This window comes from Orbicella franksi, chromosome 7 (assembly GCF_964199315.1).
Source record: "Orbicella franksi chromosome 7, jaOrbFran1.1, whole genome shotgun sequence".
NCBI lineage: Eukaryota > Metazoa > Cnidaria > Anthozoa > Scleractinia > Merulinidae > Orbicella > Orbicella franksi.
Window position 1 is genome coordinate 24885278 of NC_138151.1, and position 26888 is coordinate 24912165.

The window sequence follows — 26888 nt, forward strand, 5'->3', positions numbered from 1 at the left end:
TTAGCTTACAAATAAGTGCATTGTGAGACAGAACTTTAAAACACAGACGTGGTTCTAGTATCTTGTTAATTCTCTTTTGGTTTCTGTAGACGTATTTGTTTTAATCGGCGTGTAATAGTTGTAGCAAATTTCAAAACACTGAATTAAAAGGCTTTACTTAAATGCAAAATTCAGTTTCGTTACCCCGCGCATATAACAACGAAGGCTATATCAATACTTTGACTCTCAAACTCACAAACTTACGGTCATACGACTGGTGCGTCACGCCATTCTATAAGCTTGTGACGTCGTTTAAACTCTGTTTTGCGATGTTTCCATCCTGTGGCTACAAACAAACATCTAATGAAGTTTAGTATGCAAGATGTGGACTCCAGTAACGTGCATGTACCTTTATCAGTTATACAAATGAAAGGAATAGTAATTCGACTAGTGGTGCTAATATTAGCCATCTTTATTTCTAACAGTTCGTTTAGGTGGAGATATATTTTCCAGTAAAGGCTTGGTTGAAGTTTACTATAACAAGACCTGGGGCGGGATCTGCGATCAGCAGTGGGACAAACAAGACGCCGATGTGGTTTGTAGAGAACTGGGATTTAGGAACGCTACAATGATTTACAACACTGCTGCAAGAAAGGGTGGTGCGATGTGGATGAAAAATGTACAGTGTCATGGCAGTGAAACATCTTTAGTCTTGTGCTTTCATGAGGGATTCAAAAACCATGCTTGCACGAACACTCCACAAGTTGGCACTGTGTGCAGTTTTCCTGAAGGTAGGGCTTAATAAGGTAGAGTTCCATAACACAAACCATCTAAGTTTTACGATCTTATTATTGGCAATATTCCTTAAAAGCACACTATCTCGGTGATTTTGCTGCATTTTTGTTCCACACTGTGCTAAAATAACGACTGAGACGATTCCTTTTGCTGTGCCTAATTTCAGTCTGGAACAGTAAGATGAGAATATTAAGTGATTTTGTTACGAAAGAGTAAACTGAAATAAAATTTTAGCACTTTTTACAAGACACAACGGAAATTGTAAACGTCTGCCAGACCTTGTAAATTTAACATTGCAACCTTTTACTTGTGAAATCAACTATATCACTCCTTTAATAGTCTCGGTGCACTTTTAAAACGACTAATAAAATACTCTCAAGTGCACTCCTCAAAGGTTACGAGATAATGAGGACGAACCTATCTCCACCACTCTCTTAGTACAACAGAGATCAAACCGCGGAATTCAAGACGTTTAACTTGATTACCGATGAATTGATATTCTCCGAATTCCAGCCTTCAGAAAAGCCACGTGGTAAATAAGATAAGGTCTATCAATTACGCCAGCCTCTACATAAATGACATTATGGAGGTGTCGGCCATAATCTCGTGGTTTTCATCGTAACTAACTCATTACACTTAGGTTTTCATCCGTGAAAATATGTCTTTAAGAATTCTTGCTCAAAATAGCACTTTTTTAAACTTACGTTCGTGAATACATTTTATTCCATTAACAAATACTCAACGTTTCGTTTTGTAGCTTTCTGGTTGATTCGTCAGCCTCATTCAGTTACCAGTGATTAGACCAGGTTTATAAATTTAAATTTAACATGCACTTCGCGATGAATTAAAATCGCGACCGTCGAAGCACAATATTTCAAAAAATCCTTCCGTTTCAACCGTATATTTCAAGCGTATACAGTTGGTTTAGTTTCGTACACTTCGGTGGAGATTGTATTCGCTGGTAGATTCGAGAAAAAAAACAAAAAAACAACAACAACAACATTCACTGACAAGAACACGCCCTAGAGGGATTTCGCCAAGAATTCAATGTTCAATTTGATTACAATCATGCAAAACTCACGTGACTTGCTTGGTCCCAGTGTTTCACACGTTCAAAGTGTTACACAATAAAACATAAGGAGGGTGCCTAATGAATACAGCGATCTTTTCACCAGATTAGGACCATGTGGAAAAAGTAGGTCTTAGCAAGGGCTATTGGAATCTACAAAAAAAAAAAAAAAAAAAAAAAAATTGGGGATAGCCACGCATTCTTTTTTTTTGGCGAAAAGACCTTTGTATAGAAGTACATCGCTGTTAATTGTTCCAGATCAGCAGAAAACATTGACTCTAAATCCGTGGGCACCATCTTTAATTATGTCAATTTGATTCAATCTCTTAGCTAATTATAACCTTAACTTTATCAGAAGACGTTATTTTTAATATTATCATTCAATTTTAGAAATACATGTATTATACGGGAATCCCGGAAATGTTCTTCTGATTAAAGGCTTAGCACAGCGACCTCAGCAATATGCTAATTTATTCTCAAGACCAAGCACTCCATCCATTGGAATGTTTTACCGAATCACAGAGTAGGCATCTTTTTGCACAGTGTCGTAAGCGGTTTTATAGTGGGACTAATTCATTAATACGAGGGGAAAAAAATCTTACCTATTGTTTTCTGATCACCGCTCAGTGACGCCAATACCAATGAAAAGAAACTTTTGGCACACATGTTTAGCATCTGGTTTCTATAAAGTACACAAAGAAAACAAATTAAGGAGTAAAAAAAGTATATTCGCACCCAATGACGTGGTTTCTAGGACTTCTAGGACTATGTAAAAATTTTTCTTTTCAGTGTTTCGATGCCCTGGCTAGCTAACTTTCCCGCAGCAGTAATATATCTAGTTTATTTTTTTTTAAATTTTTTCCTTAGTCGACATTGCAATACATTTCCTTTATTAACCTGAGTTTGGAGACTTCGCACTTTCATGGTCCACGAGAACATTTCGCCATGTTTATGATAATTGCCATAAAAATTAAAATTTGATCTATTTAATTGATAGTGAGGCTTGTTGGCGGAGCCAAGCTAAACCAGGGCCGTGTTGAAATCTTCTACGACGGAGTCTGGGGGACAATTTGTCATGATTACTGGGAACTACCAGAGGCCAACGTGGTCTGTCGCCAGTTGGGATTCGATGGAGCTGTGCTGGCACTTCGTTCTGCGGCTTATGGACAAGGAACAGGGGTGATATGGATGGATGACGTCAATCGTACCGGAAGTGAGTCTGCGATATCCGAGTGTAAACACAAGGGATGGAGAGTGACGGACTGTTTGCACAGCCAAGATGCTAGTGTGATCTGTAAGCCAAAAGGTAATGTGTCAAATAAATGATAGAAACAAATTTTTATCTCCTTACATTACGAAAGGAACTATATCACGCGGAACACGCGGAGTACGCAGACACATTTTAGAGAAGTGTAAAGTATCGTATCTTGTCAGTTCAGGAGAATTTCATACGCTATTTTTGTAAACAAGTTTATTTATGATAATTTTTCATATGATCCCAAAATTATTTCTGGTCTAATATTGAAAAGTTTCTTTTATCAGATTATTTATTTATTTATTTATTTATTTTTTATGAGGACAGTACAATATTTATATGTAGCCGTCTACTCAAAGTTTTCTTCCCAACGAACGCTGAACCTTTACTATCACCATTCTAGCTCAGGCCTTTTCAATAAGTCACGCCTTTTCAATAAGCTTGCGGAGTCATCTAAACTTTGTTTCTCTATACAAATGAATATATCAAAGAGCATAAATTTGGACTACGGAGAAAGATATGAAGACATGATTGATCATCGTAGTTATGGACACAACTTAAGCAAATGTGAAACTTTCTTCAGACTTTAAAAAGCCTGAAAAAAAATTCAGGCCTGAACGGTATTCAAACCCATGACCTCTGCGATACCGGTGCAGTGCTCTTCCAATTGAACTTTCAAACCAGCCTGGATCTGGTTCGTAACATACCCGTAGATGGTGCAATATTCATTTGTATTCTTCACCATCTACTGGTATATTACGACCTCACAAAGTGAAAAGCTCCCAGTTGGCTGGATAGATCAGTTCACAGTGGAGCACTGCACCGGTATCGCAGAGGTCATGGGTTCGAATCAGGCCTGATTTTATTTCACCACTGCTTAAGTTGTTTGCATAAATGCGATGATCAATCATGTCGTCATATTTGTTTCTCTATGTCTACATCCCTTGGTATGAAACAAACATCTTATGCAATTTTAAAAATGTGTAAAATGTGAATTCCGGTAACATACACTTATTCCCTAAATGAAATAATCAAGCTACCGAGTGCTGATATCAGCCATCGTTATTTTCTGACAGTTCGCTTAGGTGGAGATATATTTTCCAGTGAAGGTCTGGTTGAAGTTTATTATAACAAGACCTGGGGCGGGATCTGCGATCAGCAGTGGGACAAACAAGACGCTGACGTGGTTTGTAGAGAACTGGGATTTAGCAACGCTACAATGATTTACAACAGTGGCGCAAATGAAGGTGGCACGATATGGATGAACAATTTACAGTGCAGTGGCGATGAAATGTCATTGGTCTTTTGCGTTCATGATGAATGGAAAAAACAGAGTTGTACAAACGGTCGACATGCGGGTGTGGTGTGTAAAGTTCCTGAAGGTAGGGTTAGTGACTACTGAACAGAAACGAGTGTTCATGCGAAACCGTAAAGTCCACTCGTATTACAAGTTATTGGTAATGCCTTACTAAGAGAGAGCAAGACATATTTCACAAATGTTGTGTGTTTTTTTTTTAACAACAACTGCAACAGCTGCAAAAAAATGAGTGACAATGAACACTCTGAGTCTGCATGTTATCACGACGAGGATTTAGAACTTTAAGAAGAAACCGTGATTTGTTGTAGGCATTGGTATGTCTGACTTTTCGCAGCTGGATTGTTAGAAACTTTGATGAGATTTTTTCCTCTGAATTTGAAATTAAATTTGATTTACATCCTAAGTATAGTGAAGGCAGTTTTGGACGGAATACTTTATTGATCATTTCCCTAAATAATGTGGAGGGTTTGGTAAAAAGCGTTGATAACCAAACATTTCGCCACTTCTGCTTCAATCATCATTGCTAAACAATAGGTCAATTTTGATATATTTAAATTCTAACTTGGCTGAGAGGTTTAGGGGAATAAAACAAAACAAAAGAAAACAAAATTACAACGATGTCAAGGGACGAATAATTTTTTTTTTTTTGCCGTTTTGTTCAGGCCCCAAGCATCGGAGCCAAGTCATAACTTTAATTGATCTAAATTGGCCTATCGGTCTCCATCCGTTGGTCAAAACATCAAGACCTCAGTTTGAGACTTGCCGGTACAGAGCGAACATTTTAGACTAATAAGAAGCTATTATTACAAGACTAAATTATTATTCCGGCCAGTTTTCTTGCAGCGTGGTTCTTCCTTACTATTGAATTGAATTAGCACTAAAAATAGTTTCATTTTATCTATATTTGAACCAAAAACACTGACATTTGGTAAACTTACTAACTTTCAGAAGCTCTTTTAGATACTAGGCTTATTTTTTCAAATAAATCGATTTTAAATAATTATACCCAGTCCCTTGGTCGTTAAGAACATTGCCTTGGCAAATTGCTGAGCCAGTATTTTTCACTTAACAGTTCATTTGCTTGGTGGAAATGCGCCCCATGAAGGTCGTGTCGAAATATTCTACGATGGCGTTTGGGGTACAATTTGTCATGATTACTGGGAACTACCAGAGGCCAACGTGGTCTGTCGCCAGCTGGGATTCGATGGAGCTGTGCTGGCACTTCGTTCTGCTGCTTATGGACAAGGAAAAGGGGTGATATGGATGGATGATGTCAATTGCATTGGAAGTGAGACGGCAATATCTAAGTGTAAACACAGAGGATGGAGAGTGACGGACTGTCTACACAACCAAGATGCCAGTGTGATCTGTAAACCAAAAGGTGAATGTACTAATACTTACGTAACAATGCGCGCTTAAGTCGTACTTCTAATTGACAAGTGGATCTTTTTTACCGGGCTTCTGCTCAGTAACATTATAGATTTCACTGAGTCAATTCAGGTGGAGCTGAAACATTGGCATTTTACATAAGTCTGCATAAGAACTTGGCGTGTGGATTTTTAAGAAAATCGGCCAATCGTCATTTTCAAGTTTGCTCCAGTCTCGCAGGCAGAAGCTCTTAAGAGGATACCATTAAGCTGTCTAAGACTTGCTCTAACCAGGGTCCAAAGGGAGACTTCCACCTTCCACTCGTAGCTGTCACGCGTGATCGCGCACTCCACCAATATAGGATATCTCTTAGTGACTTATTTGAAGTCAAAGAACAAAAGGGTCTTTTCAATGTTTCTTCTTTTTTTCAGTACGTGAATCTTGAGTCAGACATTTTAAAAGTTTTTATTTTGTTTAAGTGTGTAAAGGTAAATTTGCAAACGCTTTTTTTTAAATAAATGCCTAAACTTTGAGCAAAGAGCCCATTGCCACCTTACTCTTACCAACAGTTCGTCTAGATGGACAAACCTTTTCCAGTAAAGGCCTGGTTCAAGTCTATTATAACAATACCTGGGGATGGGTCTGTGATCAGCATTGGGACAAACTAGACGCTGATGTGGTTTGCAGAGAATTGGGTTTTACAAAGGCTACGTTGGTTTACAGCGGCTCTTCAAAAGAAGATGGCACGACGTGGATGAACAATTTACAATGCAATGGTAATGAAAAATCGCTTGTCATGTGTTTTCATGAAGGATGGAAAAGTCACAGCTGCAAAATCGGTCAACTTGCGGGTGTTGTGTGCAGCATTCCTAAAGGTAGGAGCAGAATTGTTTCTGTCAAAAACAGAAACATTCTCGCATTCTCATTTTTTCTCCGATTACTTTTATTCTTGGACAAAGATGTCGAGACACTGCCAATTATTGCACGGTGGTTTTAGTAATGAAAAAAATGACATACATGCAAAACTCTACGAAAGCTATGAGCATCAAGAAAAAGAATAATAATGCTTACGGAAAAGTATCAGTCTTCAGTTTTAAAGTTGAAATAATGTACAGGGATAGTAACTAAACTCTTTTTTGGTATTTTTGAGTAGGATTAATTAGGCAATTTGTTTTGTATTCTTATATGTAGTAATATTTTTCGCCAATATTAATATGAAGACAATTAATATGAAGACATGATCATTGCAGTTATCTACACACCTTAAGCATTTGTGAAATTAAAGCTTGAAAAAAAAAATTCAGGCCTGAAAGGGAATCGAACTAATGACCTCTGCGATATCGGTGTAGTGCTCTACCAACTGAGCTATCAAGCCAACTGGGAGTTGGTAACGTTGTGAGTTCGTAATATACCCATAGGTGAAGAATGCAAGTGAATATACGAAAGATCGTGTATCTGAACTGTGGAAAAAGATATGAAGCCCTCTGCGGCCATCCATCTGAAACGAATTAGCCGTTTGAGACGGTAATTTCTCTGCCTGAGACGGATAAATCGTCTCAGATGGATAAATCTTCTCCTGGTATAAATACGGCGTCGGGTAATCGTTTCTAGTGTAAATTCGGCCATTGATTACCCATCGAATACTCACTGAAGCTATTGTACCTGTAGTTACGCGCAACAAATAATAAGGTTTGGTAATGTTTCCGGAAGGGGGATTGGGGGTACAAGGGGATAGAAGTCGCCGAGTTCAGATTTTACGATAAATACCCGGAACAACTAGTTTAAGGACTTTATAAGATAAGTGAAGCCTTGGAGCCGACTGGCTCATAGTTGCCGGAGCTTATCACGGTTTCTGTCGCATGAGACGGCTAGGAGTATTTCTACTCCCCCTGGATGGGATGCTGGTCCATCGCAGGTCACTCCCCCGCAATTTGTTAGGTTTCCCCAACAATTCGCCAGTACCCATTTAGTTATACTCCTGGGTGGAGAGAGGCACTGTGAGAGTTAAGTGTCCTGCCCAAGAACACAACACAGTGTCCCCGGCCAGGGCTTGAACCCGGACCGCTCGATCCGGGGACGAGCGCACTGCCATGAGGCCACCGCGACTTTATAAAGGCTTTTAAAGTGGAGACGCTAAGATTAGAGCACCTAGATGCTATATACAGACAAGAACAAATCCACGCACGCACGAGAAAATATCAATTTAATTAGTTTACTGTGGGTAAATTTACATGGCCTATGTTATTTAGGGTGGTTTAAGCGTACAGCTATTTACATGTGGAACATCCGTAAGGAAAACGAAACACATGCAATATGTGTCACATGGATTGATGGGACAGTAAAATTTAAAGACGAAAAGGATAATATTCGGAGGGTCGAGTTTTGTGTCCCACTTTATTTTTATATTTAGTTTAGTATAAGGGGCAAATTTAAGGTAAGAGAGCTTCAAATATACAGTACACAAAATGACTAAGTACGTTTCACTGCGTTCGTTCGACAGTCAGGTTAGTTGGTGAAGCCAGCTCATATCAAGGCCGGGTTGAAATATTCTACAATGGAGCCTGGGGAACAATTTGTCACGATTTCTGGGAATTACAGGACGCTAATGTAATCTGTCGCCAGTTAGGATTCGAACAAGCATTAGCAGCTCCTCGTTCAGCAGAGTTTGGCGAAGGAAGAGGGGTGATATGGTTGGATGACGTGGTGTGCGCTGGAAATGAGACCGCAATATCGCAATGTGGCCACAAAGGATGGAGAGTGACTGACTGTGCGCACAGCCAAGACGCTGGTGTGATATGCATGCCGAAAGGTAAAATAAACTATTATATGTGTAAACTATCTGAGGCCAAAAGCATGTACCATGTGCTGTCAATTTATTCTTCACTGTCAATTAATTATTTTCTTTAAATTCGTCCAATAGTTAGAGATTTAGTATCTTAGCACTTGGGTCGAAGCTCTTAAAAAACTAGTGAGACAATCTCAGATAGTGCAGAGCGCAATTGATAGCTCTGATACAGTAGTCCCATAAGTACTCACCCCTACTCGGTTCACTTCCGGTTTGTGTCTACCTTGGTAGTCTGCTACGGCTTTTCCCCTTTGCAGTATGTATGTTTCAAGGTTGTATTTTCATTCAAGGTCCAAACATGGGGGCGCACATGTTGAGCTCTACCATAAGGAAAACCACTCAACATTTGTGCGTGATTCCGTATGCAATGTATCCTTCACCTAATATAGAAGCCACGAACCCTAACTAATCTACGCATGCGTTTAGGGCAAATTAGTTTTGTTCTAAGGAGAATGGTACCACAAGGAGAGCAAGGGGTTACCTGAAACAAATATATAACTTTGCGATGGTCAAAGTTAAGCGACGGCGATGGAATGTGTTTTACGTAGAGTACACATGTACCTTTCCCACCCTACTCCCACTACTTCCTTGCCTCTAGACTAATCATGAATTAATTGAAATTAATTAATTAAACAAACATTAAAGTTTACACCTTAGCGCCATAGCGCCATAGCGCCATAGCGCCATAGCGCCATAGCGCCATAGCGCCATAGCGCCATAGCGCATAGCGCCATAGCGCCATAGCGCCTTAGTTCCTTAGCGGCAGGCAACCCCCATAACCATCCCAATAGTGCACTCTGCACTAATGAGTAGCTCGTGCAGTGTGTGACATGTCAAAAATAGCGGATTAAAAGTCGCAGGCATTGTTTTGTTTTGCCCTAATGGTTTATAAAAAGGTGCCAATCCTTCTTCAGAAATACCTGTTATTTGAATAGATCATGTAGAAATGCAATCGACCAACCAGGAGCAATTTTAATACAGAAAATTACTCTTATAAAAAGAAATTTTCATGTTCTTTTCCCGTGGAAACGAAAAGAATGGAAGGTAACATTCACTGCCTCACAAGCCTTAAGCTTTTGACACACCGTAGTTAATAGAGGGGAATGGTTATGAAGCCCAGCAAACATCAAAGCAGCAAACAAAGATGCCAAGATTTATGTTGAAAGGTCCACAACCGTGCACAATCTTTTGTTTTACCCTCACATACTATGCATGAATTACGTAACCAAAACATTTCTATTGGTTAGTTCCTACGTCAGTAGTAAACAACTATTGTGTTTTGTGCATGGCCAAGGCCAAAAAAGAGAACAAAAACATACAACAAAGAACTTTGTCGAGTTTCATAACCATTCCCCTCTATTAATTATGAAAACGCAAATGAAATTGCTTTACCTTTTTCTATGTTCCAGTTCACTAATCGACAAACAGTAGCTTCTAGCTTACTTTGAAAATATGCATTTTACAGTACTACATCTAAACCCCTGTTTTAGTGTTTACTGCAACGTTAGCTCATTCTACCACTTTATGGCTGTGTTCTAGAAAAATAAATCCATAAAGGTATCCAATCCCTCGCCTCTCGCTCTAAAAGGATACGAATCATCTACCTAGGCTTAAAAGGAAATAACTAAAGAGCACAGATGGTACTTTTCATATGCCCCATTACATAGATTTACATCTGTTGTCCCAACAGTACGTTTAGGTGGAGACATCTTTTCCAGCAAGGGTCTGGTTGAGGTTTACTATAACAAGACCTGGGGCGGGATCTGCGATCAGCAGTGGGACAAACAAGACGCTGATGTGGTTTGTAGAGAACTGGGATTTAAAAACGCTACATTGATTTACAACAGTCCTGCAAATAAAGGTGGTACGATGTGGATCAATAATTTACATTGCCACGGCGATGAAACATCCCTAGTTTCTTGTGTTAATAATGGATGGAAAAATCATAGTTGTTCAAATGGTCGACAAGCTGGCGTGGTGTGCAATGTTCCTGAAGGTAGGCCACTTTTTTAAGTGTGACCAGAATTACGAGATATTTGATACCGTTATGTTTCATTTCAAACCTGATAATGATGTCAAGATAATTTACCACTTACGGGCTTAAAGCAGAGGGGGTTTTGACTTCAGATTAGTTTTTACTAATAAGTAGTTTTAATTACTTCTATCGATATCGAAACAATTAATAATTTTAGCTATTACAACACAAATCAGTGGATTAGTTGAAAGTCCCTTTAGTAGGAGTGTTCCATAAGTTTAGTTATTACTCGGGCTTTCGCAGGAAAGCCCGAGTCATAAAATGCAAGCGTTTTGGTCGCCAAAAGGGGGTTCGTGGTCCCAGGTGTTCCATGCGCAGACCATGGAAACTGGGGACGAGAAACGCGACATTGCTCGCTCTTCGTGACATAATGCGGTGTTTTGCGAAGAAAGTTTTGGCAAGAATCGCGCCTTATACGTTCATCTCACATACAAAGATGTCGATCGTTTTCAGAAAGGGTCGGTCCACGAATTATATTGCTTGAAAGCCAGCCAGGTAAGTAAAGTTCACGCTCGAAACGTTCTCGTGAGATAACAAGTGAGCCGATTGCGGTATGAGTTCAATCTACGAAAACACTGACAAAAAATAGGCAGTCAATGACGGTATGTGGCTACTGCTGTTATTATTTAGAACATTGCAGTAAAACAAGTCATATTGCAATAAAACGAGCTAAATACGAAAACGTTTTTGGACTCGTAGCTCATTAAAAACATGCGACTTGTTTCTTGCACCGCGCAAAATATGTCGATCTCCAAAGTTGTAACGATAAGACTTTCGGTAACTTGAATTAAATATCTTACCTCCAAGTTAGTAAAAATAACGTGGGAATTTGGAGGCACATTGTGCGGGAGAATTAAACCTTCGATTATGCGGGGAATTGTGTGGGATTATTGACGAAATAATTTGCGAAGGATGAGGAGGATACTCAACGAAGCAACTTGAATAGTAAATATCTAAGCGGAACTCTTGTGCTAAAATATCCTGATTCTTTAATTTACTTTTATTGTGTCCAATACGCGTTTTCGTAAAGTGCGATTTGATACTGTAGTGCGAAGCCCGAGTAAACGCTCTTAGAGCGTCTAGTATTATCGAGCAATGAATGAGTAACAGAGTAACAAATGAATTTCTCATTCTAGAGAAATACTCCAGTGCTTTCAGTTTGTCAAATCAGTAATTATCATCTGTAAACTGATTTATTTGACAGTAAAGCTAGTTGGTGGAGACGCGTCAAACCGAGGTCGTGTTGAAATATTCTACCATGGAGTCTGGGGAACAATTTGTGACGATTTCTGGGACTTACTGGACGCTAACGTAGTTTGTAGGCAGCTTGGATTTAAGGGCGCACTGGCAGCACCTCATTCTGCGGTTTATGGACAAGGGACAGGCGTAATTTGGATGGATGACGTCAAGTGCACTGGAAACGAGACCGCGTTATCTCAGTGCGGACACAGAGGATGGAGAGTGACCGAATGCGGGCACTTAGAGGATGCCAGCGTGATCTGCATTCCACCAGGTGAAAAGAACAAATAGCGTGAAATCTGAATTCCACATATCATATTGATACCAACTATACTATTATAATATTACTTCAAAGTTTCGTGCTACATCTTTAGGTAAGTAACATTTTGAAGCATGTAGGCGGCCAGTCTCAATGCGCATATCGCTATTCTCATATACAGAAGCTAAGAAACATCATTTTTGTTAAATTTCTTTAAGTCCGTGTTGGTTCTCTTTAAATTAGCCTAATTCCTGCCATTATCATACACTAATTTTCTATTTGGTTTTAGGCATTTTATTCCTCAGTCAAAATCACAATCTCAAACACAGGGCAATTTTAACCTGTTAGCTACAAATTAAATTAAAAAGGGGTTTCCGGGCTCGTTTGTGAATTGTGTTGAAAAATGCCGAAAGCTATTCTTAACCACTTTACCTTTATTTAATGGCCAATGGTTAACGTCTGTTTTTCTATTTCAGACCCACCGAATAACGTTCAGTTAACAGCGAGTATCGCAATCGCTTGTCAGGACGATGTAATAAGTCTTAACTGCTCAGCCCATAGTAAACCACCGATACTTACCTATCACATGTATGAGAATGACACACTGATGAGTGACGTCAGCAGTTCAGGAATTTGGAAAAGAAAAATGCCTCATGGAGGAATTTTCGTCTACAAGTGTGTGGCTAAGAACAGTGGAGGCACAGGAAACAGTACAAGTGTTACTGTTATTGTAAATGGTAAAAAATCTCAAAACGATTTCACAATTGTAAGTGCTTCGCTGTCAAGAAATAGCCTTGCGTATTCTGTTTTGGTTTGTCTGTCCGCCCCCCCCCCCCCCCGCCCCATTCCCCCCACCACAAAAGAAAAAAATATATATGAAAAAAGTAAATTATGTTATCATTACCCATCAGGTTGGGTAGAGAAGTATAAGGTATTCATAAATGGTGACCAGGTGGAGCAGCCGGATTGCTACTGCAGCAGCAGCAGCAGCAGCAGCAGCAGCAACAAAAACAACAACAACAACTATCACCCGATAGAAATCTCCAGCTCATAATCCAATTGTTTAATAGAAACACAAGTTGAAGTTTGGGAAAACGAGAAATGCTTTGGGAACACGAGCCGCAGTTAAGTGCTTCCACAGCTTTTTCGAGTTCTCCCAAACTTTCACAAGTGCTTCTAAAACTCGATCGAAACACAGCGGACATGTTTTTTATTTCTTTTAGAAAACACCGCGACGAAAAAAAAAGGAAAAAGAGCTTGTTTACTTGTGTAAATTAAATGTAAATTATCTTTGCTCGTGCCATCATTAAGTCAACAGATCGTGCTAGTTCTTTGTGTCTATCGAGTTTTGGTAAAAATCTACTAGCGTTCTATCACAAATGCCGTCCTCTGATTGGCTACGCTACTCGCGTTCTATTCTGTGTTATAGTTCACCCCTAAATGTTCTCGTGTTCTTATTGGATTAAATCGATCATGTGACGCGATAGTGTTCATCCGCGGAGAGAAACTATTAGCCCATATTGCCCGTCCGTGGAAAATACCCGAATGAATAGAACTCGTCCGTGAAAATACCTCTGTAAACAAGCGGGCTTTTGTTTGTTTTCTTTTTCAGATTTTGCATTTGGCTTTCACGGTTTTCATCTAAAAAAGTTGAAAATAGTTCACTATGATTTTTGAACTGGCGCGCGGAAGATAATTTAGTGGCGAACAATAAAGATAACAGAGTGTTTATGTCTCGGAAATATCGGTCTGATAGTTGCCCCTTGGAAATTTCATGTTCTTAAGACTAGCATATTTGCCCTCGAACTTTCGCTTCTCGGGCAAGTATTTGTTTTATAAGAACATCAAATTTCCGTGGGGCAACTATTATCCGATAGTTCCTCGACAGAAACACTCTATTGTTTAAATAGATAGTGGGTAGCGTAGCAGCGTGCGCTGGGGACCGCTTGTTTGCGTTTTTGAAGTGTATGTGAAGAGGATTTAGATGAAAGTTTTGAACGACTAGTAGATATGTACTAAAACAATTAGATTATTCTATCTCGATTTCTATGCGTGATAGTTTTGTCGGGCTCCGCCCTCTTCAACTATTACGCGATAGAAATCTCGAGCTCATAATCTAATTGTTTAATAGAAGCACAATTTTTAACTAATCAGCGCGCGTATTTTCTTAGGGCTGTTTTCTAAAGGGACATATCACACTGCAGTAACTAAACAGACCAGTGCAAATGCTGCAATCTGATTTCCAGCAGTCACGTAAAGGGCCCTTAGCCAATAAAAAGGAAGAAAATAAATGGCTGGAAAGATAATAATAATTGTTCTTACCATCAATTCTGACTTGTTTGTTTACAGTTCCTTCACGCACACAGCCAATACAGAGTCAGGCGTTATCCGAAGGAGGCAATTTAACTCTGTCATGTAATGTATCTGGAATTCCTTCACCAATGGTGTCTTGGACTAAGGTTGATGGTTATATGCCGCGTTCTCATGGAAATGAGCTGGTGTTCGCAAACATTAACAGAAGTGACGCTGGAGAATACATGTGTGATGCCAGTAACCAGTGTGGTAATGCATCAGAAACGGCAACCATTTACGTGCAGTGTAAGTGTGAAATATACAGTAATTGTTTACAAAGTACTCTTATATGGTTAGCAGAGAGGTAGCAAGTGTGTGTGTATTTACATCTACTCCTGCATTTATCCCAATCGATATCTGGCGTTAGTATTTCTCCATTTATCTTTAAAGCCTAGTCCTCACTAGCGACCGCAAGCATAAGCATAAACATAAGCATAAGCATAAGCATAAAAGAAGCTTATGCGTTACTGAGGACGGCCACGACATAATTGTAAGTATAAGCAAAAGCGTAAGAATATCAAAACCTTGCGTTCCTCTTATACTTATGCTTTTATGTCGCTGTAGTCAGTGTCCAGTAAGGACATGTTGGCATAAGCATAAGCATAAGCATAAGCATAAGCATAAGCATAAGCATAAGCATAAGCATAAGCATAAGCGTAGGACTATCAGCCAGTCAGCGAGCACTTTATGCTTATGTCAACGATGTCCTCACTGAACATAAGTATAAGCATAAGAAGAAAGCTTATTATGCTTATGCTTATGCTTATGCTTATGTCGCGGCTGTCCTCACTAGCGCATAAGCTTCTTATGCTTATGTTTGTGCTTATGCTTGCGTCGCAAGTGAGGACCGGCCTTAAAGCCTAGTGAGATTAGCAGGTTCCCACTCGTGAGATAAGCGTAACACTAGTGAAATAAGCACAAGCATAAGCGCAAGAAAAAGAAACATGTTCCTTTTTTCTTGTGCTTGCGCTTATGCTTATATCACTCTTGTTATACTTATCTCACAAGTGTGAACCAGGCTTTATAAGAACGGATTAATTCACTTCGAATAATACTCGAACTTATTGTAACTAAATATTATTGTAACACACGCTATTGTGTCTAAAGATGTCCTTAAACTCAAAACGTTGCAGGTTCTTTTGAACAAGTCTGCGCTTAGTATCATCCAAGCCATTAATTTTAAAATTACATGATTTTATTTTGCAAGACGTTTTTTAGTATTTATGTTATTTACAGCACCCTTTAAAAAATCCCATTTTTATTCCTGAATCAAATGGGTCCGTACCTTGTGCATGCAAATTAAACAAACTGTCTCATTCTCCTCAGACAAACCAGAGAATGTCCAATTAAAGACATCTGCAGCTGATAACAAAGCATATAAGGGTGAAACTATCAGCTTTAACTGCTCAGCTGATGCTGGTCCATCTGTCACATCATATCAGCTGTTGGAGAATGGCACTGCTATCTTAGACACATCGACAGGAAGATGGAGGAAGATATTGACAACTGGAGTCTCCATCTACCAATGCGTGGCTAAGAACACTTTGGGAACAGGAGTCAGCGCAAGTGTTGCAATTACTGTTAACGGTAAGGAAAACAAAAATTTTTTGCTTTAATTACTGTACAGTTTCTGGCCACTAAAATATGTATAGAGGGGCTAGCGTAAGCCATGTGGATAATGCTATGGTAACAAAATTGGTAAATTTACAGTGTGGAGCATATCGAGTAGAATCGTACTGCGCACTTGTTTAAGAATCAGAAAAGATAAGATAAGGAGCAATTTTTATCTGCTTAAAAAAAATTGGCAGTCGTACAAATTTTAATACCAGATCCCTAATAGAGTTCTGAATTCCACATGTCATATTGATACCAACTATACTATTATAATATTACTTCAACGTTTCGCGCTACATCTATAGGTAAGTAACATTTTGAAGCATGTAGGTGGCCAGTCTCAATGCGCATATCGCTATTCTCATATACAGAAGCTAAGAAACATCATTTTTGTTAAATTTCTTTAAGTCCGTGTTGGTTCTCTTTAAATTAGCCTAATTCCTGCCATTATCATTCACAAATTTTCTACTTGGTCTTAGCCATTTTATTCCTCAGTCAAAATCACAATCTCAAACACAGGGGAATTTTAACCTGTTAGCTACAAATTAAATTAAAAAGGAGTTTCCGGGCTCGTTTGTGAATTGTGTTGAAAAATGCCGAAAGCTATTCTTAACCACTTTACCTTTGTTTAATGGCCAATGGTTAACGTCTGTTTTTCTATTTCAGACCCACCGAATAACGTTCAGTTAACAGCGAGTAACGCAATCGCTTGTCAGGACGATGTAATAAGTCTTAACTGCTCAGCCCATAGTAAACCACCGATACTTACCTATCACATGTATGAGAATGACACACTGATGAGTGACGTCAGCAGTTCAGGAATTTGGGAAAGAAAAATGCCTCATGGAGGAATTTTCGTCTACAAGTGTGTGGCTAAGAACAGTGGAGGCACAGGAAACAGTACAAGTGTTGCTGTTATTGTAAATGGTAAAAAATCTCAAAACGATTTCACAATTGTAAGTGCTTCGCTGTCAAGAAGTAGCCTTGTGTATTCTGCTTTAGTTTGTCTGTCCACCCCGCCCCCTCGCCCCACTCCCCTCCCCCCCCTCCCCCACAAAAGAAAGAAATATATATGAAAAAAGTAAATTATGTTATCATTACCCATCAGGTTGGGTAGAGAAGTATAAGGTATTCATAAATGGTGACCAGGTGGAGCAGCCGGATTGCTAATGCAGCAGCAGCAGCAATAGCAATAAAAACAACAACAACAACTATCACCCGATAGAAATCGCGAGCTTATAATCTAATTGTTTAATAGAAACACGAGTTGAAGTTTGGGAAAACGAGAAATGCTTTGGGAACACGAGCCGCAGTTAAGTGCTTCCACAGCTTTTTCGAGTTCTCCCAAACTTTCACAAGTGCTTCTAAAACTAGATAGAAATACAGCAGACATGTTTTGTATTTCTTTAGTAAACACCGTGACGAAAAAAAAAGGAAAAACAGCTCGTTTACTTGTGTAAATTAAATGTAAATTATCTTTGCTCGCGCCATCATTAAGTCAACAGATCGTGCTAGTTCTGTGTTTCTATCGAGTTTTAGTAAAAATCTACTAGCGTTCTATCACAAATGTCGTCCTCTGATTGGCTACGCTACTCACGTTCTATTCTGTGTTATAGTTCACCACTAAATTTTCTCGTGTTCTTATTGGATTAAATCGATCATGTGACGCGATAGTGTTCATCCGCGGAGAGAAACTATTAGCCCATATTGCCCGTCCGTGGAAAATACCCGAATGGATAGAACTCGTCCGTGAAAATACCTCTGTAAACAAGCGGGCTTTTGTTTGTTTTCTTTTTCAGATTTTGCATTTGGCTTTCACGGTTTTCATCTAAAAGAGTTGAAAATAGTTCACTATGATTTTTGAACTGGCGCGCGGAAGATAATTTAGTGGCGAACAATAAAGATAACAGAGTGTTTATGTCTCAGAAATATCGGTCTGATAGTTGCCCCTTGGAAATTTCATGTTCTTAAGACTAGCATATTTGCCCTCGAACTTTCGCTTCTCGGGCAAATATTTGTTTTAAGAACATCAAATTTCCGTGGGGCAACTATTATCCGATAGTTCCTCGACAGAAACACTCTATTGTTGAAATAGATAGTGGGTAGCGTAGCAGCGTGCGCTGGGGACCGCTTGTTTGCGTTTTTGAAGTGTATGTGAAGAGGATTTAGATGAAAGTTTTGAACGACTAGTAGATTAATACTAAAACAATTAGATTATCCTATCTCGATTCCTATGCGTGATAGTTTTGTCGGGCTCCGCCCTCTTCAACTATTACGCGATAGAAATCTCGAGCTCATAATCTAATTGTTTAATAGAAGCACAATTTTTAACTAATCAGCGCGCGTATTTTCTTAGGGCTGTTTTCTAAAGGGACATATCACACTGCAGTAACTAAACAGACCAGTGCAAATGCTGCAATCTGATTTCCAGCAGTCACGTAAAGGGCCCTTAGCCAATAAAAAGGAAGAAAATAAATGGCTGGAAAGATAATAATAATTGTTCTTACCATCAATTCTGACTTGTTTGTTTACAGTTCCTTCACGCACACAGCCAATACAGAGTCAGGCGTTACCCGAAGGAGGCAATTTAACTCTGTCATGTAATGTATCTGGAATTCCTTCACCAATGGTGTCTTGGACTAAGGTTGATGGTTATATGCCGCGTTCTCATGGAAATGAGCTGGTGTTCACAAACATTAACAGAAGTGACGCTGGAGAATACATGTGTGATGCCAGTAACCAGTGTGGTAATGCATCAGAAACGGCAACCATTTACGTGCAGTGTAAGTGTGAAATATACAGTAATTGTTTACAAAGTACTCTTATATGGTTAGCAGAGAGGTAGCAAGTGTGTGTGTATTTAAATCTACTCCTGCATTTATCCCAATCGATATCTGGCGTTAGTATTTCTCCATTTATCTTTAAAGCCTAGTCCTCACTAGCGACCGCAGGCATAAGCATAAATATAAGCATAAGCATAAGCATTATTATAGGCATAGGCATAGGCATAGGCAGAGGCAGAGGCAGAGGCAGAGACAGAGGCAGAGGCAGAGGCAGAGGCTTAGGCACAGGCGCAGGCACAGGCACAGGCACAGGCACAGGCACAGGCACAGGCACAGGCACAGGCACAGGCACAGGCACAGGCACAGGCACAGGCACAGGCACAGGCACAAGCAGAAGCAGAAGCAGAAGCAGGAGCAGGAGCAGGAGCAGGAGCAGGAGCAGGAGTAGGAGCAGGAGCAGGAGCAGGAGCAGGAGCAGGAGCAGGAGCAGGAGCACAGGCACAGGCACAGGCACAGGCACAGGCACAGGCACAGGCACAGGCACAGGCACAGGCACAAGCACAAGCACAAGCACAAGCACAAGCACAAGCACAAGCACAAGCACAAGCACAAGCACAAGCACAAGCATAAGTATAAGCATATGCATAAGGATAAAAGAGGCTTATGCGTTACTGAGGACGACCACGATATAAGTATAAGCATAAGCATGAGCATGAGCATAAGCATAAGCATAAGTGTAGGACTATCAGCCAGTCAGCGAGCAATTTATGCTTATGTCAACGATGTCCTCACTGAACATAGGCATAAGCATAAGAAGAAAGTTTATTGTGCTTATGCTTATGCTTTTGTCGCGGCTGTCCTCACTAGCGCATAAGCTTCTTATGCTTATGTTTGTGCTTATGCTTGCGTCGCAAGTGAGGACCGCCCGTAAAGCCTGGTTCCCACTTTTGAGATAAGCATAGCACTAGTGAGATTAGCAGGTTCCCACTTGTGAGATAAGCGTAACACTAGTGAAATAAGCACAAGCATAAACACAAGAAAAAGAAACATGTTCCTTTTTTCTTGTGCTTACGCTTATACTTATTTCACTTGTGTTATGCTTATCTCACAAGTGTGAAACAGGCTTCATAAGAAGGGATTAATTCACTTCGAATAATACTCGAACTTATTGTAACTAAATATTATTATAACACAAGCTATTGTATCTAAAGATGTCCTTAAACTCAAAACGTTGCAGGTTCTTTTGGACAAGTCTGCGCTTAGTGTCATCCAAGCCATTGATTTTAAAATTACATGATTTTATTTTGCAAGACGCTTTTTCAGTATTTATGTTATTTACAGCACCCTTTAAAAAATCCCATTTTTATTCCTGAATCAAATGGGTCCGTACCTTGTGCATGCAAATTAAACAAACTGTCTCATTCTCCTCAGACAAACCAGAGAATGTCCAATTAAAGACATCTGCAGCTGATAACAAAGCATATAAGGGTGAAACTATCAGCTTTAACTGCTCAGCTGATGCTGTTCCATCTGTCACATCATATCAGCTGTTGGAGAATGGCACTGCTATCTTAGACACATCGACAGGAAGATGGAGGAAGATATTGACAACTGGAGTCTCCATCTACCAATGCGTGGCTAAGAACACTTTGGGAACAGGAGTCAGCGCAAGTGTTGCAATTACTGTTAACGGTAAGGAAAATGACAAAATTTTTTTTTGCTTTAATTACTGTACAGTTCCTGGCCACTAAAATATTTATAGAGGAGCTAGCGTAAGCCATGTGGATGATGCTATGGTAACAAAATTGGTAAACTTACAGTGTGGAGCATATCGAGTAGAATCGTACTGCGCACTTGTTTAAGAATCAGAAAAGATAAGATAAGGAGTAATTTTTATCTGCTTAAAAAAATTGGCAGTCGTACAAATTTTAATACCAGATCCCTAATACAGTTCAACCCCTATTAAACGGCCACCCTCGGGGAAAAGGATAGTGGCCGCTTAAAGGGGGCTGGCCGTTTAACAGAGGTAAAGAAAATACAAAAGCCTTCATCGGGACTTTGATTACTGGCCGCCTAATGGGGGTGGCCGTTTAATAGGTGGCCGCTTAATAGGGGATCAACTGTAACATTTTTAACATACAGTTTGCTGTAATTCCATTTTAAGCGTCCATTAACTGATCTGTTTGAACCTGCTAAGGAAAATTTATTCTCATACAACCGCGTGATGTTTAGTTAGTTCAGAGTTATTTCATGTGCTTTAACTTTTCCAAGATCAGTAACACCAGTGATGACGTCATCAGGTCACGCCCATGGTCAAATAATTGAAAAATTCGAAATTTTCGTAAAAGAAAGGCATGATTTCACAAAAGGAAAGCACAGAGCTATGTTTCCAACGTTGGGTTAAATCGTAACTTGTGCCCGCGATACTTATCATAAGTTACCCTGTATGCGCGTGCGCAGTTCACACAACCAGCGGTACTTAGGTAAGATAAAACGAATAATACTAAATCCACATGGAGATGCTTTTGCGCTTGTTTTTCTATTTTTCTCTTAGTTTGTGTTTGCTTACGCCTTTTTAATTTGCATTTTGTGAAACACAAAGTAAAAACATCTAAAATATATCCGAATTTGTAAGTTGTTAAGTTGTTTGAATTTTCCGCGCTCAGGTTAACGCAAGTAACCGGAAGTGAAATTTCATCCCCTTAACAACGCAAGTTAGCGTGTGAATGAATCGGTTAATGGGCCCTTAAAGGTCACTTTTGAAAATATATGTTACGTAAGAAAAGGTTAATCTTTTTAAACAACAAGCGTTTTTGAGTTATTCTTTTGTAAAAAAAATACCTCTTAGTCAATGGGTCTGGGGTATGTTATGAGTGGGCCAATGGACGAATGAGAGATGTCTGTATGTCACACCAATCAGATTGAAGCTGCTATAAACAACCATTCAAATTGCCGCTTGTTAACGTGAATCGTGTGTGTGAAGATTTCATCCCGATTTTAGAACGGCCATCTTTGTTCTTCTTCAAGCAGAAACAGGTATACTTGTATTGGCCTTATTCTGGCACTTCCGATGCCTCGTTTACTATGGTTGAGCCCAGGACTTTGTGGATGGGTCTCAAGAGAGTTTTTAGTGCAAAATGCACTATTGGGATGGTGAGGGGGCTCACGTACATGATGGTATTCGACAGGCTCCCATCGATATTATTGGCATTACGTGCCGTTCACGAGAAAAGAATTCAGTCCAAACCAATTATGTTTGCACAAAATTTTTCCGTTTAATTTTGTGAATGCAAGTTTCAATTAAGTAGCGCTGTTCACGGAGTAACACTGTCTTCTCGTTGAAATGTTCCTTGGAACCGATACTGAGACACTCATTTGAAGTGGTTTTCTTTGTCAAAACCAAAGAAAGAACGGTCGGCTAGTTATGAATTAAAACACTGCTGAGTTTTGAAATTTGTTTTTCTTGCAAGTAAATGTAACAAGATAATTCTATTTGATGTGAAGTATATATGAAATAATTCATATTTGAACTGCGGTAGTAGATGAAAGTGAAGAATGATCATCGCAGTAAATTTTCCAATTTAAGCAATTGGAAAGAAGAAGCCTGAAAAAATCAGGACTTCAACGGAATTCGAACCCGTGACCTCCGCGATACCGGTGCGATGCTCTACCAACTGAGCTATGAAGCCACACATTGGGAGCGAGGTTAATTAATTGAGTTCATATCTTCCCGTGAGTCTTCCCATTTCACTCCTCACGGGAAAATAAACTTGAACCAGAAACCAGAAACTTGAAATTGATATAAATGTTTGAACTTCTCTTTTCTTAGTGTCTTCAGCGGCATTTTGATATCTTGCACTACTGATAATTCTTAAAAACGGGAATTTTTAGCAGAGATGTTCTTAAGGTTTGTGGTATGGAACCTCTTTAAATTATTATTAGCTGCAAATTTTTATTTAAACTAGATTAGATCCTACATTGTAAATTTTTTAATTCTTGTTTTGTAATTATTCTTTATTGTTTATTTACACACGACCCCACAAGCTTAACTACTTATCGTGTTTAAAACATGTTTTTATTATTTTGCAGGACGAAGTCCAAGTTCGATACCTTCGACACCAAGTATAATTCTTAGCCCCACTAACCAGGTGGCTATAAAAGGAACAACATCCGGGGTTACATTTGAGTGCTTTGCAAGTGGAAGGTACTGACTGATAGTAGTCAGTTTACATGTGTACATCCATTCAAATGCTATCACATACACAAGGCTGTGCCTAAAAAAAATTGCGAGGAGCGCAAAGGTTCCTAGCCATGAAATCCTGGGTTCCCAGCGATTACGTTGCAAGCTTGTATGAAAAAAAGCAAGTTTTTCCAGTTGTCCGAAGGTAAAAGTTAGTTGCCTGTGCACCTGGCTGCTCCTGGAGCACAGCCTTGCATACATGTAATTGAGGGGTTCATTCAAGAACAGTCATCCTTCATGGATTAATAAATTGGTGTACCACAATATTAAATATGTGTGTACCGTAAAATACACTGTAGGCTTTCTATGGGTGTATACAAACTGGATTTCATCGTATTTTCACAAATTATCCACATTGTGATCAAATCGTTTGTTCAATCTCTTAGATCATTATTTGTGGCCACTGGATTGAGTTCCGGCCCAGTGCCATATATGGGTTGAGTTTTCCTCCCTTCACAAAATCCAATACTCCAAATTCCAAATCGACCAGGATAGAGGACCTGCATGACAACCAGCTAAGGCTGATGTGGCTTCCTCTCTAAATATTGTAAAACATTGAATTATAATTATGATTTTATTATTTTAAGGACAATCGTTATGACTTCTATTTTGTCAGGGATACCTGCCGAGGGTCTCTAGCCTGCTCTAAAGAGAGGTGACAGAAGGATATTAAAAAATCAAACTTTACTGTGATGTGCTACAATGGGCGACAAAGGTAGTTGAGACACTTTTAGGAAATGACGCTTTTCGAGATTTAAGCTCTTGTTCGATTTTATTAGCATGTAGCGTTAATTCTCTGATACCCCTGGCCCCCAAATTCAATGTTGTGTAGGCACCGTGGTCTGTGCAGTCTAAGAAATAGAAAAATCAACATTGTTTGAGGGGGAAGTGGGGGAAAATGTGTCCAAGATGCTCGAAAATAGAATTTACCTGCCAAGTGTCTCAACACTTTTGTCACTCATTGTAGATTGACAAGATTATAAATTTGTGATAAATCATAAATTTGCGAGCCATTTACCGGTTGATGCAAACTATTATTTGTTTATGCTGTAGACCCATGCCTACCATATCATGGTGGAAAGGTGGACAACAGATTTCTCAGAATGCCAAATTTTCCTTCGGGTCATACAAGAAGAGACTTACCGTACTTAATCCTGGCAAATCTGAAGAAGGATTCTACGAGTGCCGAGCTACCAACCCCAATGATGGCCAGCAAATAAGCCGAAGAGCAAACCTTACCACAATTGGTACTTATTTACAAGTATTATTTTGACGGTTACCGAATTGTATTAGATGTGATGCCTACAAATGTTATTAAAGAATGGCTTCTGGTGAAATCTGAAGGCTAAGGATCTCAGCATTAACTTTATCTTAATAGTAAATACTGTTTTCTTCCAGTCGAGGTTATCGACCTCTGTTGATAAATATAACGATTTTTGTGTCAGTTCTTGTAACAATTATACCTTAGTAACTGATTGTGGTAAATACATCGGCGAGTTTCTTCTGGTGCGCCAAAGTTGCAGAAAAAAAGTGACCCCAATAGAGAAGGTGATTATTCTACGCAGCTGGAAGATCTTTGGTAATAAACGGGTGAAATTCTTGTTGCACATGTAGTCAACACTTTCTCCCGTATGTACGTGTATAGAACTGTTCCGTGTTGTCCTTGAATGTTGAATACAGACAGGTGTTACAATATTTTGTAATCAATGTCACAGTCATGCTTTTAACTGTATCAATATAATTACGTTGATCTTTAGAGAAGCCCACCTTCACAGTACAACCGACCATGGCGGACAAGTACCCTCAGGAATCAGTTGTGTTTAAATGTAATGCCACCGGTTCTCCAAAGCCCCAAATTACTTGGTTCCATAACGGGCAAAAAGTTGCCCCATCAAATGTAGGACGAATTCAAATTAACAGTAAAAACGAACTCAAATTTACAAGTCTTCAATCTGGAGATAAAAGGACTGTGCAATGTGTGGCAACAAATGATGGTGGCGAGGCAATTTCTAAAGCTACATTTAACGTAAAAAGTAAGTATCAAGCATGTTGTGGTTCCGCAATAGGTAGCCGGAGGTTTCGCACGGAAGCGAATTTGCACCCACTGCTAAAATCGCAACCATATCGTCTCAACTGGTAATCAATTGTTTATAACTTATCTTCCTCTTACTGAGCAAAAAAGACAATATTGTTGGCATAATAAAACAAAATCACACAAAGCATTTTTATTTCTCGTTCTTTAATCCATTGACGGTGAAGGCGAACTCAAAATAGAAAGTTTATAATGAGTTCAGGGGTGCGAACTCAGTGGGTGCGAACTCGATTGGGTGAGAAATAGGTAGCATTCGTTCAATATAATTCACTGGGCGAGAACTGTAATTATTAGTAGTTAAAATTAATCGGAGCTATGCCATTCCAATATTCAGAACTGATATTTTTACAACTTGTTCAGAAACTGGGAGCGCTTTCCATTCAACCAAAATTCAGAAAGTTTCGAAACGGGGACAAATGGTGCTGAAATTTCCGGAAACTTTCCAGAAAGTCCAGAAATTGCTAAATGCCCGAAAAGCAACCATTCAACCAAAAATTGAATGGAACCTCGTAAGGTTCCGGAAATTCTGGAAAATGCTGTTCCATTCGCCACCTAAAAAATGTTTGGAAATTCAAATCGGAATTTTTCATCCAATGGAATGTACCCTGAACTATGCAGATGAGGCAAATATTGTAAACAAAGATTCCTGTATCGTGAACTCTGGTCCCTGTCTGGCCTGGGCTTAATGAAACATGGTTGCCAGGAGGACCGACCAGAAACCAGACTTCTGTGATTAATGTTTTTACCAATGCTACTTTTGGTGGTTTGTAGCTTTACCAGTATGGATAGATGTGCCGCCAAAGAACACAGACGCGATCGTGAATGAAACTGTGGAGCTGCAGTGTCAAGGACGAGGAAGTCCTACGCCAACCATAACCTGGCAAAAGAATGATCAAAATATCAACTTCGCCAACAACCCTCGCTTTTTCCAGAAGAATACTGGCTCATTGCAGATTAGTCGAAGTCAGAAAAGCGATAGCGGAAAGTACACGTGTGTAGCAACCAACAGCTTGGGCTCAAAACGAGCAAACGCCACGCTCAGAGTGTTAAGTAAGTTGTTCAAAGGGCCACTCGCCCTTCTTTCAAAGTTACAGGTGTATTTTTGTAAGTAAAGCTCCTTTTTAAAGCGATAAGACGTTATTTATCTTTTTCGCTGCTTTCTCGCTTTCTTGCGATTTTCGAAGGAGGTCAATTTTACGACCCTCGAACCAGTCCACACCATTCAAGTCTGAAATAGATTTTTTCAGGCCTTAATTGATCAATCAAGTCTCCAGTTCACATCGTCTTGCACACGATTTGTCTCTCATGAAGGTGTTAAGTGGAAAACACTTTATTTTTTGTTTTCTCTCTGTTTGGTGCAGTTAAAACTGTGATCACCACGCCATTGCCAAACCAGATTCAAGCCACTAAAGGACTGTCAAAAACCCTTCAATGCACAGTACAAAAAGACCCGGGTATAACAATGAAATGGACCTGGACTAAAGATGGCTCTCCAGTCAACACGGCCCGGATGACGGTACAAGTTGATGGATCACTGCGTATTACCACAGTACAAGAGATAGATGCCGGGACGTATACGTGCCGCGTGGAGTCTGCGGCGGGAAATGCTGCGACTAGTGGCACGATGAGTGTTCAAGGTAAATGC

At 39.6% G+C, this 26888-nt stretch overlaps 1 protein-coding gene across 1 annotated transcript in view; it reads left to right on the top strand.

Annotated features, from left to right (window-relative positions):
• LOC145492238 (uncharacterized) overlaps positions 1–26888 on the top strand; it is a 213475-nt gene that overhangs the window by 19444 nt on the left and 167143 nt on the right. The window contains 19 exon segments of the mRNA XM_081471595.1: positions 465–770; positions 2841–3149; positions 4175–4480; positions 5489–5797; positions 6354–6659; positions 8285–8593; positions 10320–10625; positions 11869–12177; positions 12639–12899; positions 14512–14760; positions 15841–16101; positions 16795–17055; positions 18663–18911; positions 20343–20603; positions 23001–23115; positions 24205–24398; positions 24909–25184; positions 26015–26293; positions 26605–26880. Of these exon segments, the coding sequence (XP_081327721.1) occupies positions 465–770; positions 2841–3149; positions 4175–4480; positions 5489–5797; positions 6354–6659; positions 8285–8593; positions 10320–10625; positions 11869–12177; positions 12639–12899; positions 14512–14760; positions 15841–16101; positions 16795–17055; positions 18663–18911; positions 20343–20603; positions 23001–23115; positions 24205–24398; positions 24909–25184; positions 26015–26293; positions 26605–26880 (5142 nt within the window).